Raw genomic sequence first — 19,945 nt, 5'->3', positions numbered from 1 at the left:
CTACACATTCAAGGCAATCCCCATCAAAATACCATCCACTTTTTTCAAAGAAATGGAACAAATAATCCTAAAATTTGTATGGAACCAGAAGAAACCCCGAATAGTCAGAGGAATCTTGAAAAAGAAAAGCAAAGCTGGCGGCATCACAATTCCGGACTTCCAGCTCTATTACAAAGCTGTCATCATCAAGACAGTATGGCGCTGGCACAAAAACAGACACATCGATCAATGGAACAGAATCGAGAGCCCAGAAATGGACCCTCAACTCTATGGTCAACTTATCTTTGACAAAGCAGGAAAGAATGTCCAATGGCAAAAAGACAGTGTCTTCAACGAATCGTGTTGGGAAAATTGGACAGCCACATGCAGAAGAATGAAACTGGACCATTTCCTTACACCACACACAAAAACAGACCCCAAATGGTTGAAAGACCTAAACGTGAGACAGGAGTCCATCAAAATCCTAAAGGAGAACACAGGTAGCAACCTCTTCGACCTCAGCCGCAGCAACTTCTTCCTAGAAACATCGCCAAAGGCAAGGGAAACAAGGGCAAAAATGAACTATTGGGATTTCATCAAGATAAAAAGCTTTTGCACAGCAAAAGAAACAGTCCACAAAACCAAAAGACAACCGACAGAATGGGAGAAAATATTTGCAAATGACATATCAGATAAAGGGCTAGTATCCAAAATCTATAAAGAACTTCTCAAACTCAACACCCAAAGAACAAATGATCCAGTCAAGAAATGGGCAGAAGACATGAACAGACATTTTTCCAAAGAAGACATCCAAATGGCCAACAGACACATGAAAAAGTGCTCCACATCGGTCAGCATCAGGGAAATCCAAATCAGAACCTCAATGAGATACCACCTCACACCCGTCAGAATGGCTAAAATTAACAAGTCAGGAAACGACAGATCTTGGCGGGGGTGTAGAGAAAGGGGAACCCTCCTACACTGTTGGTGGGAATGCAAGCTGGTGCAACCCCTCTGGAAAACAGAATGGAGGTTCCTCAAACAGTTGAAAATAGAGCTACCATACGATCCAGCAATTGCACTACTGGGTATTTACCCCAAAGATACAAATGTAGGGATCCGAAGGGGTACGTGAACCCCAATGTTTATAGCAGGAATGTCCACAGTAGCCAAACTGTGGAAAGAGCCCAGATGTCCATCGACAGATGAATGGATAAAGAAGAGGTGGTATATATACACAATGGAATATTATGCAGCCATCAAAAGGAATGAGATCTTGCCATTTGCAACGACGTGGATGGAACTGGAGGGTGTTATGCTGAGTGAAATAAGTCAATTGGAGAAAGACATGTATCATATGACCTCACTGATATGAGGAATTCTTAATCTCAGGAAACAAACTGAGGGTTGTTGGAGTGGTGGGGGGTGGGAGGGATGGGGTGGCTGGGTGATAGACATTGGGGAGGGTATGTGCTACGGTGAGCGCTGTGAATTGTGCAAGACTGTTGAGTCGCAGATCTGTACTTCTGCAACAAATATTGCAACATATATTAAGAAAAAAGAAAAAGAAGAAAATAGCAGGAGGGGAAGAATGAGGGAGAGTAAGTCAGAGGGGGAGACGAACCATGAGAGACGATGGACTCTGAAAAACAAACTGAGGGTTCTAGAGGGGAGGAGGTGTGGGGGGATGGGTTAGCCTGGTGATGGGTATTCAAGGGGGCACGTTCTGCATGGAGCACTGGGTGTTATGCACAAACAATGAATCATGGAACACTACATCAAAAACTAATGATGTGATATATGGTGATTAACATAACATTAAAAAAACTAATGATGTTCTGTATGGTGACTAACATAACATAAAAAAATAATAATAATAAATAAATAGTCCGGTGCTTAACTGACTGAGCCACCCAGGTGCCCCCACATTTGCCTTTTAAAAGTAGACCTCACTCTGGAACTTACTGAAACACCATGGAAAAGACAACTGTTAGCCTAATGGGCTATATACTTCCCTGATGACCATATGCAGGTACATGAACAAGATCTGGCATCTGTTTAGGGACCTGTTTTGTATGACCCCCAACCCTACACCCATCCTTTCTTTTTTTCTGTACTTAAACAACAACAACAACAACAACAACTAAGGTTGTAGAATTACAAAATTCCTTCCACCTTGGAACCTTAAGTAGGATGCCCTCAACTGATTTTAGTCCTTTGGGAGTCAATGTGTGTTGCTGTTTATTTAAATACAGTTCAGCTAGAGCTCCAAGAGTGGCCGGTATTTTAAAATAAGTGTCTCATTTTTTTTAAATGAGGAGTAGGCACCTGAGCAGGGAACCTCGGGTGACTTAATTTAGTTCCCCAGTGCCTACTCAATGGAAGAGCTGGGTTTTTATTCTTGAAGAGACTCATGGAAGGGCATGTTTCTTATAGGGTCACATACTAATTTTTTTAAAAGATTTATTTATTTGAGAGAGGAGAGAGCACACGGGGTGGGGGGGCAGAGGGAGAGGGAGAGAGAGAATCTTAAGCAGACTCCCCCCCAATTCCCTGTGAGTGTGGAGCTCGACTAGTGGTTCATTCGATCTCATGACCCTGAGATCATGACCTGAGCCAAAACCAACTCAACAGACTAGGCACCCCTAGGTTCACGTACTAATTTGTATAAAAATGTCCTTGGTGCAGCTTATGCCAAGTAATTATGAAAACTGTTCTTGAGTATCATGTGAAGGTTACGAAGTTGGAATAGGCAAGTCATGGGTGTGAAAGCTCTCATTTATCCACCTCATTTAATTTTTAGCTTTGTAGCTGACGTCTCTATTTTCCTATTTTAGGACAGCTGAAGTGTCCTGACACCCTTTCTTAAACCTGAATTTATGTATGGTGGGGCCATGCGAGATATTTTTTGTGATTTTTTTTATTCCCCTTTTTGTATATGTAATATGAAGCAAAGGATGAAACATTGCTCTAATGGTTTAACAAAGGAGGAGAATGAAAGACCCTAATTTCTGGGTGGAGAAGTCAGTCTCCTTCAGTGTGGAAAAGTAGATCAAGACTGTTCTCAAAAGTTCTTCTGTGTTATTGTATCTGACTTTAGGATCCAAATTTTTTTTTGGCCAAGTCATGCCTTTCCTCCTGGAATTGTAAGTGGGACACAAGACTCGCACTTTTTCACACTGCGAAGTACATATTGTTACAGAGAACATACCAGAGCCTTTCTCACTGTTAAGCAAATAATGCCTCATGAATATATGATCTATGCAGAAACTCCTGCAGTTTTACCTGCTGATGCTGGCTGTCTGTTGGAGAATAAATTTTGAATGTGTTCTTCTTCCTCCCACCCCCAAAAATAAAATAAATAAAAATAAAGTAGACCTCACTCAAGCTTATGAATAGATGCTCCATTTCTAATAATTAGAGAAATGCGAATGTGATTTTAAAAAATGAGATACTTTTTTCACTTACCAAAACGGCAAATATCAAACAGTTTGGGAATACTGTATGTTGGAGAAGTAGGTGCCCTCATATTGTTGGTGAACGTGGAGATTGGCATGACATCTAATGAGAGCAATCTGATCTTATTTATCAAAATTTTAAATTCACATACCCTATGACTCAAGTTCTATTTTTAATAATTTATCCTCCATGTATATACTTTATATACACATTTCTGCCATATATGTGTGTTATATATGTCCATAGACATTCACATAGAGATATTTACTGCAACATTATTTGTAGCAGCAAAATACAGGAAACAAATCAAATATGCATCATTGGTACATATAGTCCATTCATAAAATGGAACACTGTGCAAATATTTAAAAAAAGAGACAGATTGCCTCTAGGCTGTTGGCTAAGATCAAGGGTAAAAAATGAGATAGGTATGAATGTATTGACATATGAAAAGAGCTTATATAATAAACGTACTGACATATGGAAAGAGCTTCATGACATGTATTAAGAGAAAAAAGCCAAGTGCAGAACAGTGTGTGTGTAGTCTATGTAAACATGCATATTCATATATGTATGTTTGTATATGTGTACAGCTTGTATTGAAGGCCACCCCAAAACTCGGAAGAGTGGTTCCCTTTGGTGAGGGGAACAGGAGACTGGGAGTTCACGGTATGGGGTAGACATACTTCAAGTATTACTTCTTAATCTTTAGTCATATGCATGTGTTACTTAAGACACACACGTACACACAAATGAGCACTCAGGTTCTGCTGGGGGGAGCACAGAATGGAGGCAATTTGGTGGTCTCTATGAAATTATCAGAGCATTTACCCTTTCTGGGAGTGTATTCTAGCAGTATACCTGTCCACACACAAAATGACATATGTAAATGGTTATTCTTGGTAATTGGAAGATTGGGAATAAAAAAGTGCCTATCATTATGGGGCTGGCTAAATAGTAACAGTGTCTCCTCACAGTGGACTCCTATGACGCTCTTAAAGAATGAGGGAGCTCTCTATTAACTGATGGAGAAAGCTCTTCAGGAACTATGTGGAGTGAAAAATGCAAGGGGCAGAACAGTGCCTGGAATGTGCTACCTTTTGTGTAAAAAGAGGGGGAAATAGGAACAGACATACGTGCACACAAGACATGCTAACATTTTCTTGAATTTGCACAGAGTCAATGGAAGGATACACAAGAAATTAAATTGGTTCTTAGCTGAGAGTAATATTCAAAATACATAACCAACCAATCAGAATAGAGGCTGGTCCCAAACAACCAGAACCAGTGAAAATCGGCCTTGCCTACAGGTGGAGAGTGCAGGGGGGAGGGGCGGAGGTGGTAGGAATAGAAGGATCAGGGTAGACAGGAGGGGCGAGGACGGGAATGAGACTTCCCAATGTTCGCTTTCGATGATGTTTTAATTTTGGACCCGTGGGACTGTGTTACCTATTTCAAAATAAAAATAAAAAATAAAATACAATGTCTTCTATATTCCCCAAAAGAACCTAGACAGAAAAAAAACAAACAAACCCCAAAACACTATTAAATAAAATCTGACCTCAAGGAGAGCTCTGTGCTAATCAAAGGGAATGACTGTCTCAAATGATACAATTTAGGTAACTTGAGGCTGACCAGCAGAAGGATATTTTAGGGAAGGTCACTTTTTCAAAATAAAGGTGGCATAATATGCCCCTCGCTGGGTCCGACACTCACCACTCTCTCCCCACCCAGTCCAGCTTGGGTGCTGGTGTTTATTCTAACATTTATTGAAAGACTTGTGGTCCTTGCCCTCTAAGAGGTCGTGGTCAGGTAATATTCATTCCCATGATACCCTCAGCTTTTTAAGGATCCTTACCGAGTGACTCCTTAGAAGCTTGTCCCATTGGATAATTCCATTTCGGTCGGAGGCCGATGTGTGGTAGGTGCATGGAAGGGTAACGCTCTTTCCCCGGGCAGCCCGAAGAACATCCTGTGGGGTTTCCACAGAGATGGCATTGACAGTTGCCCAGACTGGAAAGAAAGTGGGAAATGGGAAGAAGTAAATGACATGGCAGAGCCACTAATTGCCCAGAGGACCTCTGAGGGAATGCCCAGTGACATTTTCCTCCTGCAACCACAACTAGACACACTACAACTGTGATCTTGGCCATGGCACACCCTCTGTTCTCCAAGACTGAAGTGAAGACGGTCGTGTGCCTTGGTCCACCCTACACCCATCCTGCAACATCACCAAGAAGTTAAATGCATTGTATGGTAGCTAAAAGCCCAGCTTTGCACCTCAGTCCCACCTCTTACAAGCTGTGTGAACTTTTCTCATCCATAAAATAAGAACACCAATACTTCCCAGAGTTGTCGGGAGAACTTAGTGAGATAATATTTATAAATACATTTTTTTTTTTTTAGTCTCTGTCTCATAGAAAGCTCTTGGTAAATAATCCTCACCGCCTTTTTTTGTTGTGATGATAATGTAGTCCTACATTTAACAAATTTTTATGGAGCACTTAAATGTGGTAAGGAGTTTTATAAATAAGATTAAATGAAGGTAAAGAGATAGAGGGTATTCCCAGGTGAGTTTATTCTACATAAGTTTACCAGGAAAAGGTGAGAAAAGCAGTGTGGCCACACCAGTATCTCCCATCATGTATATTCATCTTTCCACATGATGGTGACTCCTTCATCTGTGTCCCCTCCTCTTGAAAATGAGTAAGCTGGGACTAACAGCATGAGGGGCACCATATGGCTTCTCATGCTAACTTGTAAGAGGCCATAAGATTTGCTTGGTCCTCTTGAGATGCTCCCTTTGAGAACCCAATAACATTCTGTGCGAAAGTGAAGCAGCCACATGGAAAGCCCACATGCAAGTATTTGGGACAGAGCTCCAGCTGAGGTCCCTTGGGAGAGCCAGCATCCATTCCCAGCGTGTGGATGAGCATGCTCAGCTGTCTAGGAAAGCAGGGCTGAGCTGTCCTTGCAGAGCCTGCCCAGAGAGAAGATTCATGAGCAAAATATACACTGGCATTGTTTTAGGACACTAAGTTTTGGGGTGATCTGGTTTGTAGCAATAGATGGTTGAAACAGAAAGCCATGCAGATACCTGTCATGAGAACTTTCTAGGCAGAGTAAAGGTGGTCCATGTGAGGAACAGCAAGGAAACCATGTGGTTGGAGGGGAGGGAGGAGGAGAGATGAGGCAGAGAGGTGAAGTCTCAGGTCACATTGGGCCTCATAGCCCATACTTAGGACTTCTTATTTTTCTTTGGAGGAGGTGGGAAGCCCTTGGGGGGATTTAAGCTCAGGTAATATACTTGACATACATTTTTAAAGGCGCATCCTGGCTGAAGTGAGGTGCAAGGAAGGAGGAGATTGGGGAACAGAGTGGAAGCAGGGCAGGCAAACAAGAAGCTCTTCCAGTTGTATGGGTGAGGGTTAATGGTGGCTTGGGCACAGGTCAGGGGAGTGGAGGTGGGGAGAAGTGATCCGAATTGGAATGTATATAGAAAGTAGAGCCAATGGGATTTGACTGCAGATTAGATTTGACATATTAGAGGAAAAGAGAAGTCAAGGATGGATAAGGGGTTTGGCTGAAACAACTGGAAGGATGGAATTGTCATTTATGGAGATGAGGAAGACCCAGAGGGGCAGGTTTTAGGGGGAAGATCGGGAGTTTGTCTGTGGACATGTGAAGTTTGGGATGCTTATTAGACACTCAATAGAGGCGTTGAGGAGACAGTTCCCTGAGGAGGTCACTGAAGGCCAGAAGATGGGGAAGAAGACAGAGAAGCACACAAAGACAGGGAAGGTATTTGGGGATGGAGCCCTGGGGCACTACAGCGCTTGGTGGTGGAGAAAATGAGGAGAAACCAGCGAGGGAGAAGGAGAACTGGCCAGGGGGCTAGGAAGAGAGCCCAGGAAAAGTGGTTCCCAGTGGCCAAGCAGGAAAAGTGTTTCGTGAAAGCAAAGGGGGTCAGCTACGCCAAAGCTGCCGATCTGTTGGGCCGGGGAACTGGGAACTGAGGGGTGACCGCTGGATGTGGTGACGTGGAAGGGACGAGGGGACCTTGGCCTGAGCAGATGCCATGGAGTGGAGATGGAGCCTGGCAAGATGGGCTCAAGAGCAAGTGGGTTGAGAAGAGGGCAGTCTTTGCCAAAGGGACGTGGGGGTTAAAGGAGTCTGTGGGGTCAAGAGAGGTTTGTGCCTTTTAAAAATATATGTTTGATGATTTAAAAAAAATTTTTTTTGATCCTGCGGCCCTCATGTTTTTCTCTTCTATGCGATCTTTGCCTCTCAGCGGGTGTGACAAAAGTACCAGATGGGACACCTAATCTGCGATTAGACAAGTAGGAGCAGAGAAGTTCATTTCGAGAACCTTCCAACCACCTACCTCCCTTCCTCCTTCCTTGTGTGGGTCTACACTGGGTATCTCCTTTCTAGTGGTTCAGAAAAGGGTAGGTTCTGCCATCCTGCTGCAGCCTGAAAGCTGTGGGTGCCCCGTGCTCCAGAAAGATGCTTTCTCACCCTCGCCACCCCCCTGCTCTCTTCCTCCAGGCTGAGCCCTTCTCCTGTTCATGAAGAACATCCACCTGATGCCCAGCTAATTCCCCCGCAAGGGGCTACAAACGAATAGTTCAGGGTTGTGTTAACCTCCCTCAGGATAGACAAACTGGGAGAGTGAGTGCTTTTCACCTCCAGGAAGAAGTCAAAATCTCCCAGCACCAGAGTAGTTTGCTGAGGAAGAAGTTTAGAGCGCATTCACTGTCCCAGAGGAAATGTCCACTCTCCCCGGCAGAATCAGTACTCACAAGTACTCGCCTCCTAGGACTTCTGCCTCATGCAACTTTATTACACGTTACACCAGAGTGGCCAAATGCAGGAACCAAACTGCCCGGGCTGCCATCCTCATTCTTAACTTTTTCTAACTGTGTGACCTTGGCCACCTTAATTAACTTTTCTGTGCCTCAGTGTTCTCAACTCTAAAACGAGGATAACAAGATTACCTAACAATATTGTGAGGGTTGAATGACTTACCATATTTAGCGGGCACATCATCTAGCCCGGCATGCAAGCCAGAACCATACCAGCACTCTCTACTGTCACGTCTTTCTGCTCTGCGACTCTGTTTTCTTCATCTCCACATCCCCAGGGCTCAACAAAGTGCCTGACATAGGAGGTGCTCAAGTAAGTGGTCTTTGACAGCAAATACGTGAGTGACAGAGAATTTAAGCTTAAAAGATGGGGAGGACTCACAACCAGAGAAACTTGTTGGAGAACCTGTCTTACAGATTGCTAGAAAATGTCCAAAAAAAAAAAAAATCAAATAAAGGGTCAAGAGAGCCCCCAGAGCAAGATGCCTCAGAAGGAAACGACATAGGTCATTTTTTTAAAAGATTTTATTTATTTATTTGAGAGAGAGAGTAAGAGACAGAGATAGCGAGAAAGAGCATGAGTGGGGAGAACAGGGAGAAGCGGCTCCCCGCTGAGCAGGGAGCCCGATGTGGGGCTTGATCCCAGGACCCTGGGATCATGACCTGGGCTGAAGGCAGACGCTTAACTGACTGAGCCACCCAGGCGTCCCGAGAGAGGTCATTTAACCTCCCTAAGAGGGCGTGGTGTGGGGACGCCCGGCCCCAAGCCTTGCTGATTGGTTGTAAATAACGAAGGTTTGTTAAGAAGATAATAAACCATCTCTTGAGAGCTAACCAGAAAGTAATACATCCAAGGAGGATAATGAAATGCTTGCGGCATACACAGCACATTATGGGAACCCTTGGGAAACTGGCAGTTAATGCCTCCACTCAGGCAAATCCATTTGCTCAGAGAAACCACATTCTTAGGGAGGAAGGGCTGGAGGCCAGAGGTGTCCCAGCCTGCCCTAGGACGAGGCCGGGGCTCTTCGCTGAGAAAGTAGGGGGCCCCTGGCTGGGGAGGGCCAGTTCACACAAGCGGGCTGGGTCGTCCTACCTCCGCTGGGGTCGGTGCAGGGCTGCGTGGCTGGAACTCAGTTCTGGATGGATGTTTAGGAATCTGCAAATTCCAATCAATTCAATGCATTGTTCATAAGGTCGTGGTCCTAGGCCCCCTCTAGCAAGGCACTGGGAAAGTGATCAGAGGCATGTTCACGAGCCACCTCTTCCAGAAAGCGCTGGGACCATCCCAGCCCAGCTTGCAGGCTCGCAGGCTTTCCGGAGCTGCATCTGGTGGCACTCTGCACGCGCACACAATTCTCACGTCGCTGGGGTTTGGGGCAAGGGGGCCTCCTCCTCTCAGCGGAGAGTATGCCCCTTCTAGCAGGGTCTGTGTCTTGAGTTTCTCTTGTGTCTACTCTTTGACAGTTCCTACCTCAAGGTTTCTAGAGAGCTGGGTGCTGATAAGACCTTGTGGATTCGGGGGCCTGGGGCACAGGCCCTGCCCAGGAAGCAGGCAGAGGTCACTGTCAGTCAGCCGCCTAATGGAGCCTAATTAAGTGTTAAGGGCAAGGGTTAAGGAAGTAAAGTGGAGAAGTTGGGGGGGTGGGCTGTGCCACCTGAAGAAGGCTTGTAAAAGAAAGGCTTACCAAGGAGGTGGGACTTGAAATTGCCCCCAAGGGAGTCACTTCACTACGTTGAACTTGTATATGTAAGAAAATAAAGCAGAATGCACAACTGTCTATACAACAGCATCCCATTTCCACATAATCACAGAGAGAGAGCAAATTCTAGAAGAAAATATACCAAAACACAGTATTAATAACAGTTACCTCTGGATTCTGGGATCATGGATAAATTTTGGATTTCTTGTTTGTATATTTTTATTTTCCAAATGTTCTGTAGTAAACATGTGTTACTTTTGTAATCACAAAGCCATGTTACAGTTTTATAAATCAAGCTGGACTTGAGGAAGCAGAAACAGGAAGGGCAGCCTATTTTGCCAAGGAGCTCACTTAACACAGGGAAATGAAAAAGCTGAAATGAGGGGTGCCTGGGTGGCTTAGTCGTTAAGCATCTGCCTTCTGCTCAGGTCATGATCCCGGGGTCCTGGGATCGAGTCCTGCTCAGCGGGAAGCCTGCTTCTCCCTCTCTCACTCCCCCCTGCTTGTGTTCCTGCTTTCACTGTCTCTCTCTGTCAAATAAATAAATAAATAAATAAATAAATAAATAAATAGAAGAAGCTGAAATGAGAGGGCCTTGAGAAAGTTTCTTTAGTCTCCTTTGGGTTGGAAGACGGGGAGACTTACGCAGGTTTGTAGATTATAGGGAAGGAGCTCCTAGAAAGGAAGACACTGAAAATAGAAGAGAAGCCAGATGGAGCAAGACTCCAGCCTGGGTGAGAAGGGAAGTGGGGGGAGGGTTCAGGGCAGAGTGGAGGACCAGTTTTGCTCACAGCAAGTGTAACCTGTTTCCATGTGTGCCGAGAGATAAGTCCCTAAGTGGGAGCATCTGTCTGTCACTGTGTTCTGCCCATGCCAGGTGTTTAGGGCATCCCTGACTCAACCAAGGCCAAAACGAGGAAGCAGCCCAGAGGTCACCGGTTGGCAGAGGGGAGGAAAGAGGCAGGTTCCGAGCCTGACAGGTGGTGCTCCGGGCAGAGAGGGCTGCTCCAGGGACAGGGTGATCTGGGAACAGAGACAAGCTCGGCAGGCAGAGAGGAGACGGGGACAAAACCTGTGCTCTGCCAGCATGGAGTAGTTTAAGGGACAACTCTCTTTACCGACCTCCAAGTCAAGCATGTCCTCCACCAACCGTCTCAGTACTGAAATCACCACTGAAGCTGCTGCTAAAATCCAAGTGCTATCTGGGAGGGAGGGAAGGCACACCTGAGTGACTCCCTTTCCCTTGCAGGACAAACTCATTTCCCTAATTCGTCCCTCTTATCCGTCAAACCCTAGAAAGGGACTCAGAATGGGTAACTTTTGATAGAAGCATCTGAGATTAGGAAGTTGAGGCTTGGAGAGAAGCTGGAACTGCGTAGAGAAAGAGGGAAAGGAAGAAAGGCAGGATAGGAGACACTAAAAGCAAACCAGCTTGCTGCCTAGTGAGGTTCAAAAGGGTAGGTTCTCATTCATTAACACCCATAAAGCAAATGACTGCTGGGCACCTGTGTTGCAGGGACGGAGCTGGACTCTGGGGAGAAAATGACAAGCAGAGACACACCCAGTCCCTGCTCTCATAGCATTCGGTTCTTCTGGCTGAGTCAAACTGGAATGAATAATCCCAGAGAAAAAAAATGTAAAACCACCATGGACACAAGTGTTACACATTCGATGATGACAGGATATAACAAAAGATTTGCAGATGGGAAGCAGTTGTCCTAAGAAAGGGCCTATTGAGCTGACGTTGGAAGATGAGCAGGAGTGAACCATGCGAAAATTGGAGAAGAGGTGGGTAGAGAGAGAAAGCACTGTGCAGAGGTCAGGGCATGGAGAAGGTGGGGCACATTCCAGAAAGTAAAAGAAGCCAGTCTGTAGCAAGAACAAGGCTGTTCTGCGATGCAATTCTGGAATTCCAGAATTCTGTGGGTCCAGAAATGTGGGATGGGTCCAACTCTAATTGGCCATGACACAATTTGAGGGTTTTGGTTGTGTGTGTGTGTGTGTGTGTGTGTGTGTGTGTGTCCCCTGCTATCTGCATTGATGGTTTATTTGAAACAGTTCTAAATATGAGGGTTCTTTCTTGCATCAAGTGAATGAAGACTCAAGGTGGGGGAGAAAGGGTACTTATTAGTTTGAAAGGCAGTTTATCTTTCTATAAATACATTAGGAGAAAAGTGAAGAACCCACTGATAGCAGGAAAAAGCATCTTCTAGGGTCTAGCATGAGACTAGAGAGGTACTCAGTTATTGTGCATTTCCATTGTTTTTCCAAGGCAGAACATAAAGCGAAACTTGGGAACATGCATGCCTGAAGCCAGGTCACTCTTATGTTCCATAACTATGCTGTTTGTGGGGCTGTTGTTGCCACAGTAGTTGCCCTTGCCCAGACAAATGGGCGTTGGTCTGTTCCTACAAATCTTTATCTCAGTCTTCATGGCAAGGAAAGCACTACCATGTGCTCTCAGTCTCCTGTCCAAGGTTCCTGGTTTGGTTGACAACATCCCCCCAATACAACTTTTGTCATCACAGCTTGAGATGTGATGACTGGTTTCAGCCCAAGGAACCCGGGGGTGAGCATCAAAGGGACAAGTAGCCAATTTATTTGCCATATCAGCATGATTTGTAAGTTTCTTCTGCCCATCCGAGAGCTCCGTGGAGACACAGACGCCCTCACACCACAGCCGGGCCCCAGCAATATTCACTTCCGGCCCCTGATGTTGGGCCATTAGGCCCCACTTCCTGTGTCAGGCAGGTGGGCTCTGGCCTGAGGGGAGGGGGCGGGTGGTGCTGGCATCTAGGCCAACGGCCTCACAGGTCCCCCTCTCCGGCCCTTCCGCCTCCTAAGGCGCCCGTCTCCTCGGGCCCGTCGTCCTCTGGCCCCCAGCGCGGCAGCATCGCTGCGGGCTGGGACTCACGCTCCCTTCCCCACGCTCCGCGGCGGCCATATTAGGAAAGAGAAGGAGAACCTGGAAATGGGCGCGAAGAGGCGACGGAAACAGTGAGAGGTCAAGTGCTGGTCGGGAAAAAGCCTTGTTTGTGGCAGCTGTCCACATAGAAGAGTAATTTCGATTTTGAGGGTAGAGAAGAGGAATATTATAAAGGAGATAAGCAGGCAGAAGAGCCTGTATCACCAGGGACAGAGATCTAGTTGTTTTGTTTAGCATGCGGTGTAGAATCTCACAAGTCAGTGAGGTATCTGAGGATACTTGGCAGGATGGACGCCCAAGTCGGACGACAGGGAGTCTCAGAGTTGAGAGAGCTCATAAAAAGAGTTGGAGAGGAAAAGAGGACCAGGAAGTTATAAGTTGATTGTGGAAAGCCAAATATACATTGTGAGCCTTTGTTCCGTAACTGTGATACCTGAAAGAAAGAGAAAGAGAGAGAAAGAAAGAAAAGAAGAAGAAAAAGAAAACTATGTAGCAGTAGTTCTTACCCCCAGGTTGTTTAGGAACACTAGGCCCCAAAGTGGGTGAAAGGTTAAATGGCAATATAACAGATGCCAAAGAAGTGGTTGAGACTATAAATTCCTATTAGGAAGAAATCAGTGGGGCCCCAAGTGACCTGGGAAGGCTTTCGTGGGGGAAAGGGATTCATGGCCTTTGAAGATTAGACAGGAAACAAGGAAGGTGTGGATACTCCAGGTAGAGGTGCTGATAATATTTTTCCAAACCAAGGAGTAAAAGATGTGATCTGACAAAAATTTTTGAACTATCCAACGTATAGGAGTCAGTCTGGGAGATCAGTCAGGGTGCCGAAATACTGGGGTATGGGGAGCACTTCAGTGGTTTCTAGAACTTAAGTATAACTTAGGAGAACCCGTCCTCATGATTTGAGTCTTTATTCTGGTGCTAGTGGGAAATCACTGAAGAGCTTTAAGTAGGGGGAGTGACGTGGTCACAATTTTATTTTAAAAGATCGTTCTGGCTCCAGCGTGGAGAACAGAGAGAAGGAGCAAAACAGTCACGCAAGGCCAGTGAGAGGCTATGGAAGCCGCTGAGGGGAGGCAGTCACGTCAGCTAGGCAGCAGAGAGACAGAGAAAAGGGAACAGATTCAAACGATGTAAGAGCTAAAATTGTCAGGGCACGGTGATGACTTGAAGGTGTAGCTGAGGAAGAAGGAAGTATCGGGTGATATGGGGATCCTAAAGTATGATCTCCAAATACTTTGAAACTCCTCTCATCAAGAGGTGAAGTTCATGTCCCTTTCCTTGAGTCTGGGTTCTGTGACTCCCTGGCCAGTAGAACATGGTGGAAGCGATGCTGGGTCAGTATCTGGGCCTAGACCTTAAGGTACTGGCAGCTTCCATTTTCTTTCTCTTTAGAACTTTGCTCTTAGAATCCAGCTGCCATGCTGTGAAGATGCCCAAACTTCCTTGTGGAGAGGCCCACAAGGAGAGGACCCAGAGTTAGCACCAACTTGCCAGCTAGGGAGTGCACCATCTTGGAAGTGGGTCTTCCAACCCCAGTCAAGTCACCCCAAGTGATGTTGCACGGAGCAAGGACTGTCCCCGTCAAGCCCCATACAAATTGTAGATTGGTGAGCAAAATAAATTATTTTATCATTTTCAGTTTCAGGGTAGTTTATTACATACCAGTAGAAACACTGTAACAGAGGACTGCTAGGTTTCTGGCTTTCATTCGAGGGATGGATGGGAGTCGTTTATGCTGCAGAGACCGCTGAAAAAGCCCAGGTTGGGGAAAAAGATTATGAGTTTGCTTTTCAGCTTGTGAGTTTGCAGTGCTTCTGAGCCATTTAACTTGAGAGGTCATGGGATGCCTGGGTGGCTCGGTGGGTTAAGCATCTACCTTCAGCTCAGGTCGTGATCCCAGAGTCCTGGGAATAAGCCCTGTATTGGGCTCCTTGCTCATCGGGGTCTGCTTCTCCCTCTGCCTGCCTCTATCTCTCTCTCTGACAAATAAATAAAATCTTTTAAAAAAAAAGGTTGAGAGGTCATGTGGGCTGGACTGTTGGGTTTGTGGGTGTGTAGCTCAGGAGGGAGGTTGGGTTGGAAGACGGAAATTGTGAGTCAACTGGAAACCGGTGTCACCTAAAGATGTGGATGTGGATCTAGAGTGAAAATAGAAGTGGGTCTTGGTGTGGGGAACTCTAACATTTCCTAGTGGGCAGAGGAGAATGAAGCTGCTTTCAGGAGGAGGAGGAGAACCAGGAGAGGGTGTATCACCCAGCCGATAGAAGTTTCAGGAGGGAGGGATTACCAGGGTAAAGTGCTGCCAGGAATACAAGAACAGGCTGAGCCAGGCACACTTTCCTCCAGGCCTCCCAGGGACCAACATCACAGTAAGCAGTATGGCTGGGTTACCCAGAAGCCTGGGGATGGGCCTGGGGGACAAAGGCAAGATGAGGCTCACACCTGCGTCCACAAACCAGTTCCTCCCTGGAGCCTTGTTTCTTAAACAGTAGTCCCTAAATCAGCATCATCATCCCTTGGAAGCTTGTTAGAAATGCAGACTCTCGGGCCCTGCCCTACGGAATCAGTCTGCGCATACACTTGGGTCCCTGAGTTGAGTCACCAAATCAGGCGCTGGACAGTAACTCAGGGAAGCCGCCAGATGGCGCAAAACTGAATCGAGTCACCAGCGGAGGATCAGCCCGGGCGCCAGAGGTGACTGATTACACCTACTTTCCCTCAAGTTTCCAGATCTAACTCGAAATGTAGCCTGCACATCAGAATCGCCTGGGTAACGCCTCAGTTCAGGAACTTGGACACCTAGATCCCAGCAAAGGCCCCCCCACACACACACTATGGATCAAGCATCCATGGATTTATTGAAATATCTTTAGATGGGGGAGAAAAATATATTTTCCTATCTTGTGTATTTGGGGATGATAGATTCCTTTATTTCTCTGTGTAAAGCAGTGCCTTCCTCAGTTTTTCTAATTTAACCTTCAGAAAGGTTTCCTCTAGTTCCAGGAAGGAGGGGCTTTTTTTGTTTGTGTCTTTTATCAAGTTTTCAAAGATTTTGGTGACTCCAGGCAGAGTTGCTTATGGACTTTTTATTCCTCTGGTGGGTTCCTACTTTGTGCAACTACTTCCATCACATCAAGTCTCATGGAGTCTAGTGGCTGGAAAAATTCCCGGAATGGAAGAGCCTTAGTTCTCTGCGCAAGTTGGGGTGTTTTCTCTAGCAGCCTTTGGGAGGGCTGATAACTCAGGGCTCATCCACAGTGACTCTGACTTGGCACCCTTCTACCAGATCCCAGCACTCAGGCTATGGATTACCAAAGTGTACGAATTCTCTGTAACTTACACTTGCCCACACTAATAATATCAACAGCAATAATAATAACCGGTGTTTATTGAATGCTTATTATGTGCCAGGCACTGTTCCAAGATCTTTACATTTACAAACTCATTTACTATCCATAACAACCCTGTGGGAGGCACACTGCATTTTTGCACGTTATGGATTACCCTCTCCATTTCACAGAGTGGGAAACTGAGGTTTCTGAAGGTTAACTAATTTGCCCCGGGTTTAAAGTCAGTGCAGGAAGAAGGCTGCCCCTCTCAATGCCTGTGAGGCAGTAGAGCGAGGTGATAGGAGGGGGTGGGGACACCTGCTCGAGAAGGGTGAAGTATTCTGTCACTGACAGTGTTTAGAATTATCAGGCTGATTTTCAGTTGGTTTTAGGATTGTTTTTAGATTTTCTAATGTACTGCCTTCTATTTGAGTCCCTTCCGTATGTGATATCTTCTGCCTCCCCAAAGTCTGTTGAGTCCTAGGGCCCACTGGCTCATCAGCTGGGTGTTGCTCTGCCCAGGACATCAGCAAAATCTCGGTTATTACTGTGCAGGTTCAGATGGAGAAAGGAAGAAAGGCAAAGGCCAATAGGTCCTCTGGAACCCAGCTCAAGCTCCACCTCCTTCAGGAAGCCCTCCCTCATTTCCCTGCTCCTCCCTCTGGTGTGCTCTCCTGGGATGCTGTGGGGAGGACCACCCCGTTGCTCTTAGGTGTGACCTTTGAACACCCTCATTGCTCACTTGCACAAAGCAATGGCTAACGGCTATTCTCTCCCCAGGTGTTTCCAGTTGGCAAATTGTCTGCATGCCCCGAGCTGGCCACTGACCCGGCCACCAACCCAATCTCCCCCTGCCCCACTGCTCCAGCCCCTTCCCCTTAGTGTAAGGTATGGAGGCTAAGGTGGTGGGCGCGTGAATCTGGACTGGGCAGTCTGGGAGGGTGGAGGGATGGGGATGGGGGCAGAAAACACACATGAGCCTGAACACAGGCCCAAAAACTGGTTCCATTGGAGAAGTTCACCCCAGGGTCACGTGCCTTCTCAAAGGAAGAGGGAAAATGTGCAGGCAATTCAGAGTTAAGGCCACTTTTCATTCTAAGCTGAGCTGGGGGAGCATTTGTTTTATAGAGTTTTTTCCCAGGCCCAAAATGCGCTGGTTGCAGCCAGACCGCAAATGCAAGGATGTGGACTGGGGGGGTGGCGGGTGGGGGGAGACATCCCTGGCAAGACTTGCAGCTCTGAAGAAGAGGATCAGAGTGTCCCTGGCCTTGTCCGGGGAGGATGGTCATTTCCTTGCAGCCTCCCTCCCTGGGGACTTGAAGTACCCGGACTGACACCTGCACCAGCTACGTGCTCAGTAAAGAGGTTTGGAGGAGGGAAAGAACCAACCAGACCCTCCAGCCTGAGCAGGAGGGCATCTCTGCCGCCAGTCATTTGGGTGTCGGGGGGGGGGGAGGGGGGGCTTGAGCCAGACTGAGCTGATGGATCTTTCCCAGGTCTACCTCTAAGCCTTGGCCCAGCCCTTCCCCAGCACCTCCACCTAAGGTCTCAAAGGACAGGTTTTGAGCGTTGGGAGGAGTGGGGTCTGCTGGGCAGGCAGGCCAGCTGGCCCTGGGGCTGGCTGTAGGGGCTGAAAAGTGAGCTCTGAATCAGAGCCTCCTTGATCCCACTTCCCAGGCCTTGGGGCTCCTAAATTTCCCAGTAAAACTCTTTACCTCCTCCCCATTCTTACCAGATCCCTGAAGCTTGCAACAGTTTCTAAATCGCAGGCCGATGGGATTTCTCAGCATAGCCAAATACAATGAATTATAGATACTCCTCAAATTCCCCCAACCCCAACCTGTCAACTTCCATTCTCCACTCTACTTCTTCCCTGTGCCCAGTACCCTTACTGCCAAAGCCTCCATCTGAACCCGTGAACACTCCGTGGGCCCCACGCAACCACTTTGCTATTTTTAAAAGCATTATATCAACAAATTGTCTGATTTCTATTTTGTGGCGCTTCCCCATCTTCCCGGTTTTCAATGACCAGAGTATCAGAAGGGGTGAAGAGCTTTGACCTTTGGAAAGGGCCTTTCTAGTTTTTGAAGGGTTTGTGTCTTCTCTTGCTCTGGGAATGATACTAAGTTGTGTTGCTCTTCTGCCTTGGTTTCCCCATACGTGATAGGGAAGTTACCACTTTTACCACCGCCTTTTTCTCTAGTTTTAAGGCAGTGGTTAAAATCCCAGGTAGTGAACGTATCTAGAGCCACACGTCCTGGATTTTCCGGGACAACCTTGATTTCAAATACTTTGTCCCTATTGTCAGATCTGGTGTCAGATCTTGTGATTCGATTTGGGATCAGAATTAATGGTCTTGAAAATTTGTGAATTATTCCTTCCAGAAATGGGCTGGAATTTTATTGGTTGATATGCATATACAAACCATTCTGCTGCCGGGGCACTGGCCTGCACAGCAGAACCTGTGGTTCTGCCCAGAGGGAATGCAGCCGTTTTACTGGCGGTCATCCCTGGGGGGTGTCTGCACTCAGTCAGCACTGAGTCCCCTTGTCTCACCACCCGCCCCCCCCGGGCGCCGGACAGGGGAGGGGCTTACTCACCGGCCCAGACCCAGAGCGTGCACAGCACAGGCTTCATCTTTCCCACCATGGTCTCGCTTCCTCTGTGCCCCAAGCCCAGCCTGGCAGGGAGGGGCCATGGGCAGGTCTGGGCTGGCTAGTTAAAGTCACAGTGGCCTCTGGCCTGGCCCAGCCCTCTGTCCCCGTGGTTTCCCTTTTCCTGTATACCTTTGTCCAGCCTGCCCCCCGCAACCAACTGCTCAGTGGGACTGGCAGGTGAGCTCACCTATGGGCCTAGACTCGTGCTCTGCCTACTCCACCAGAGGCCCCAAGAGGAACCTTCCCCATCTTCACCTGTCCCTCCCCACCTTTTCTCCACTTAGCAGGTGTACAAAGTCCTGCGCTTCTCACCAAGGTGTGGGCTTCGGTAACAGGAAATTACCATCTCGTCATAAAAAGGGCATGATCTCAGAGGCAAGTTTTCGAAGCCAATAAAAAAAGGGTGTTGCCCACAATTGCTGGAAGGCTCCCACGCACAGTAGGATCTGTTCTTCTATTTCCCTCCCTTTCCTACAACCCCCACCCCACCCATGCTACAGACAGATGCGTAAAGAAGACAGGACGTCTCTATGCTCAGAGAGTTGATAATTTGGTTGGGGAGATAGAGATTACACAAGTAAACAAAGAAGACAATCCTGGAAAAAACCAGACCAACTTGTCTCAGTTTGCTGAGACTACTATAAGTAATGCTGCAATAAATATAGGGGTGCATGTATCTTTTCTGATTAGTGTTTTCATTTTCTTTGGGTGTATATTCAGTAGTGGAATTACTGAATCATATGGTATTTCTATTTTTAATTTTTTCAGGAGCCTCCATACAGTTTTCCACAGTGGCTGTACCAACAGTGCAAGAGGGTTCTTTTTTCTCCACATCTTTGCCAACACTTGTAATTTGTTGTCTTTTTTTTTTTTAATTTTAGCCATGCTGGCATGTGTAAGATGATATCTCATTGTGGTTTTGATTTGCATTTCCCTGATAATGAGTGATGTTGAGCGTCTTTTCATGTCTGTTGGCCATCCATATGTCTTCTTTGGGAAAATGATATTCAGGTCCTCTGTGCAT

The 19,945-nt window shown here is 46.7% G+C and overlaps 1 protein-coding gene across 1 annotated transcript in view; it reads right to left on the bottom strand.

The window, feature by feature from the left end:
* GPA33 (glycoprotein A33) overlaps nt 1–18,943 on the bottom strand; it is a 44,937-nt gene extending 25,994 nt beyond the window's left edge. Inside the window, exons 1-2 of the mRNA XM_028111924.1 lie at nt 18,865–18,943; nt 5,297–5,451 (exon numbers count right to left, since the gene is read on the bottom strand). Coding sequence (XP_027967725.1) covers nt 5,297–5,451; nt 18,865–18,913 — 204 coding nt within the window. The 5' untranslated portion in view covers nt 18,914–18,943. The remainder of the gene's footprint in view (nt 1–5,296; nt 5,452–18,864) is intronic.
* Between the last annotated feature and the right edge of the window lie 1,002 nt (nt 18,944–19,945).

The sequence above is a fragment of the Eumetopias jubatus genome, unplaced genomic scaffold (genome assembly GCF_037043125.1).
Source record: "Eumetopias jubatus isolate StellerSeaLion01/CBP00866 unplaced genomic scaffold, mEumJub1_p1.0 scaffold_12, whole genome shotgun sequence".
NCBI classification, from domain to species: Eukaryota; Metazoa; Chordata; class Mammalia; order Carnivora; family Otariidae; genus Eumetopias; species Eumetopias jubatus.
This window is presented reverse-complemented; position numbering and strand designations above follow the sequence as displayed.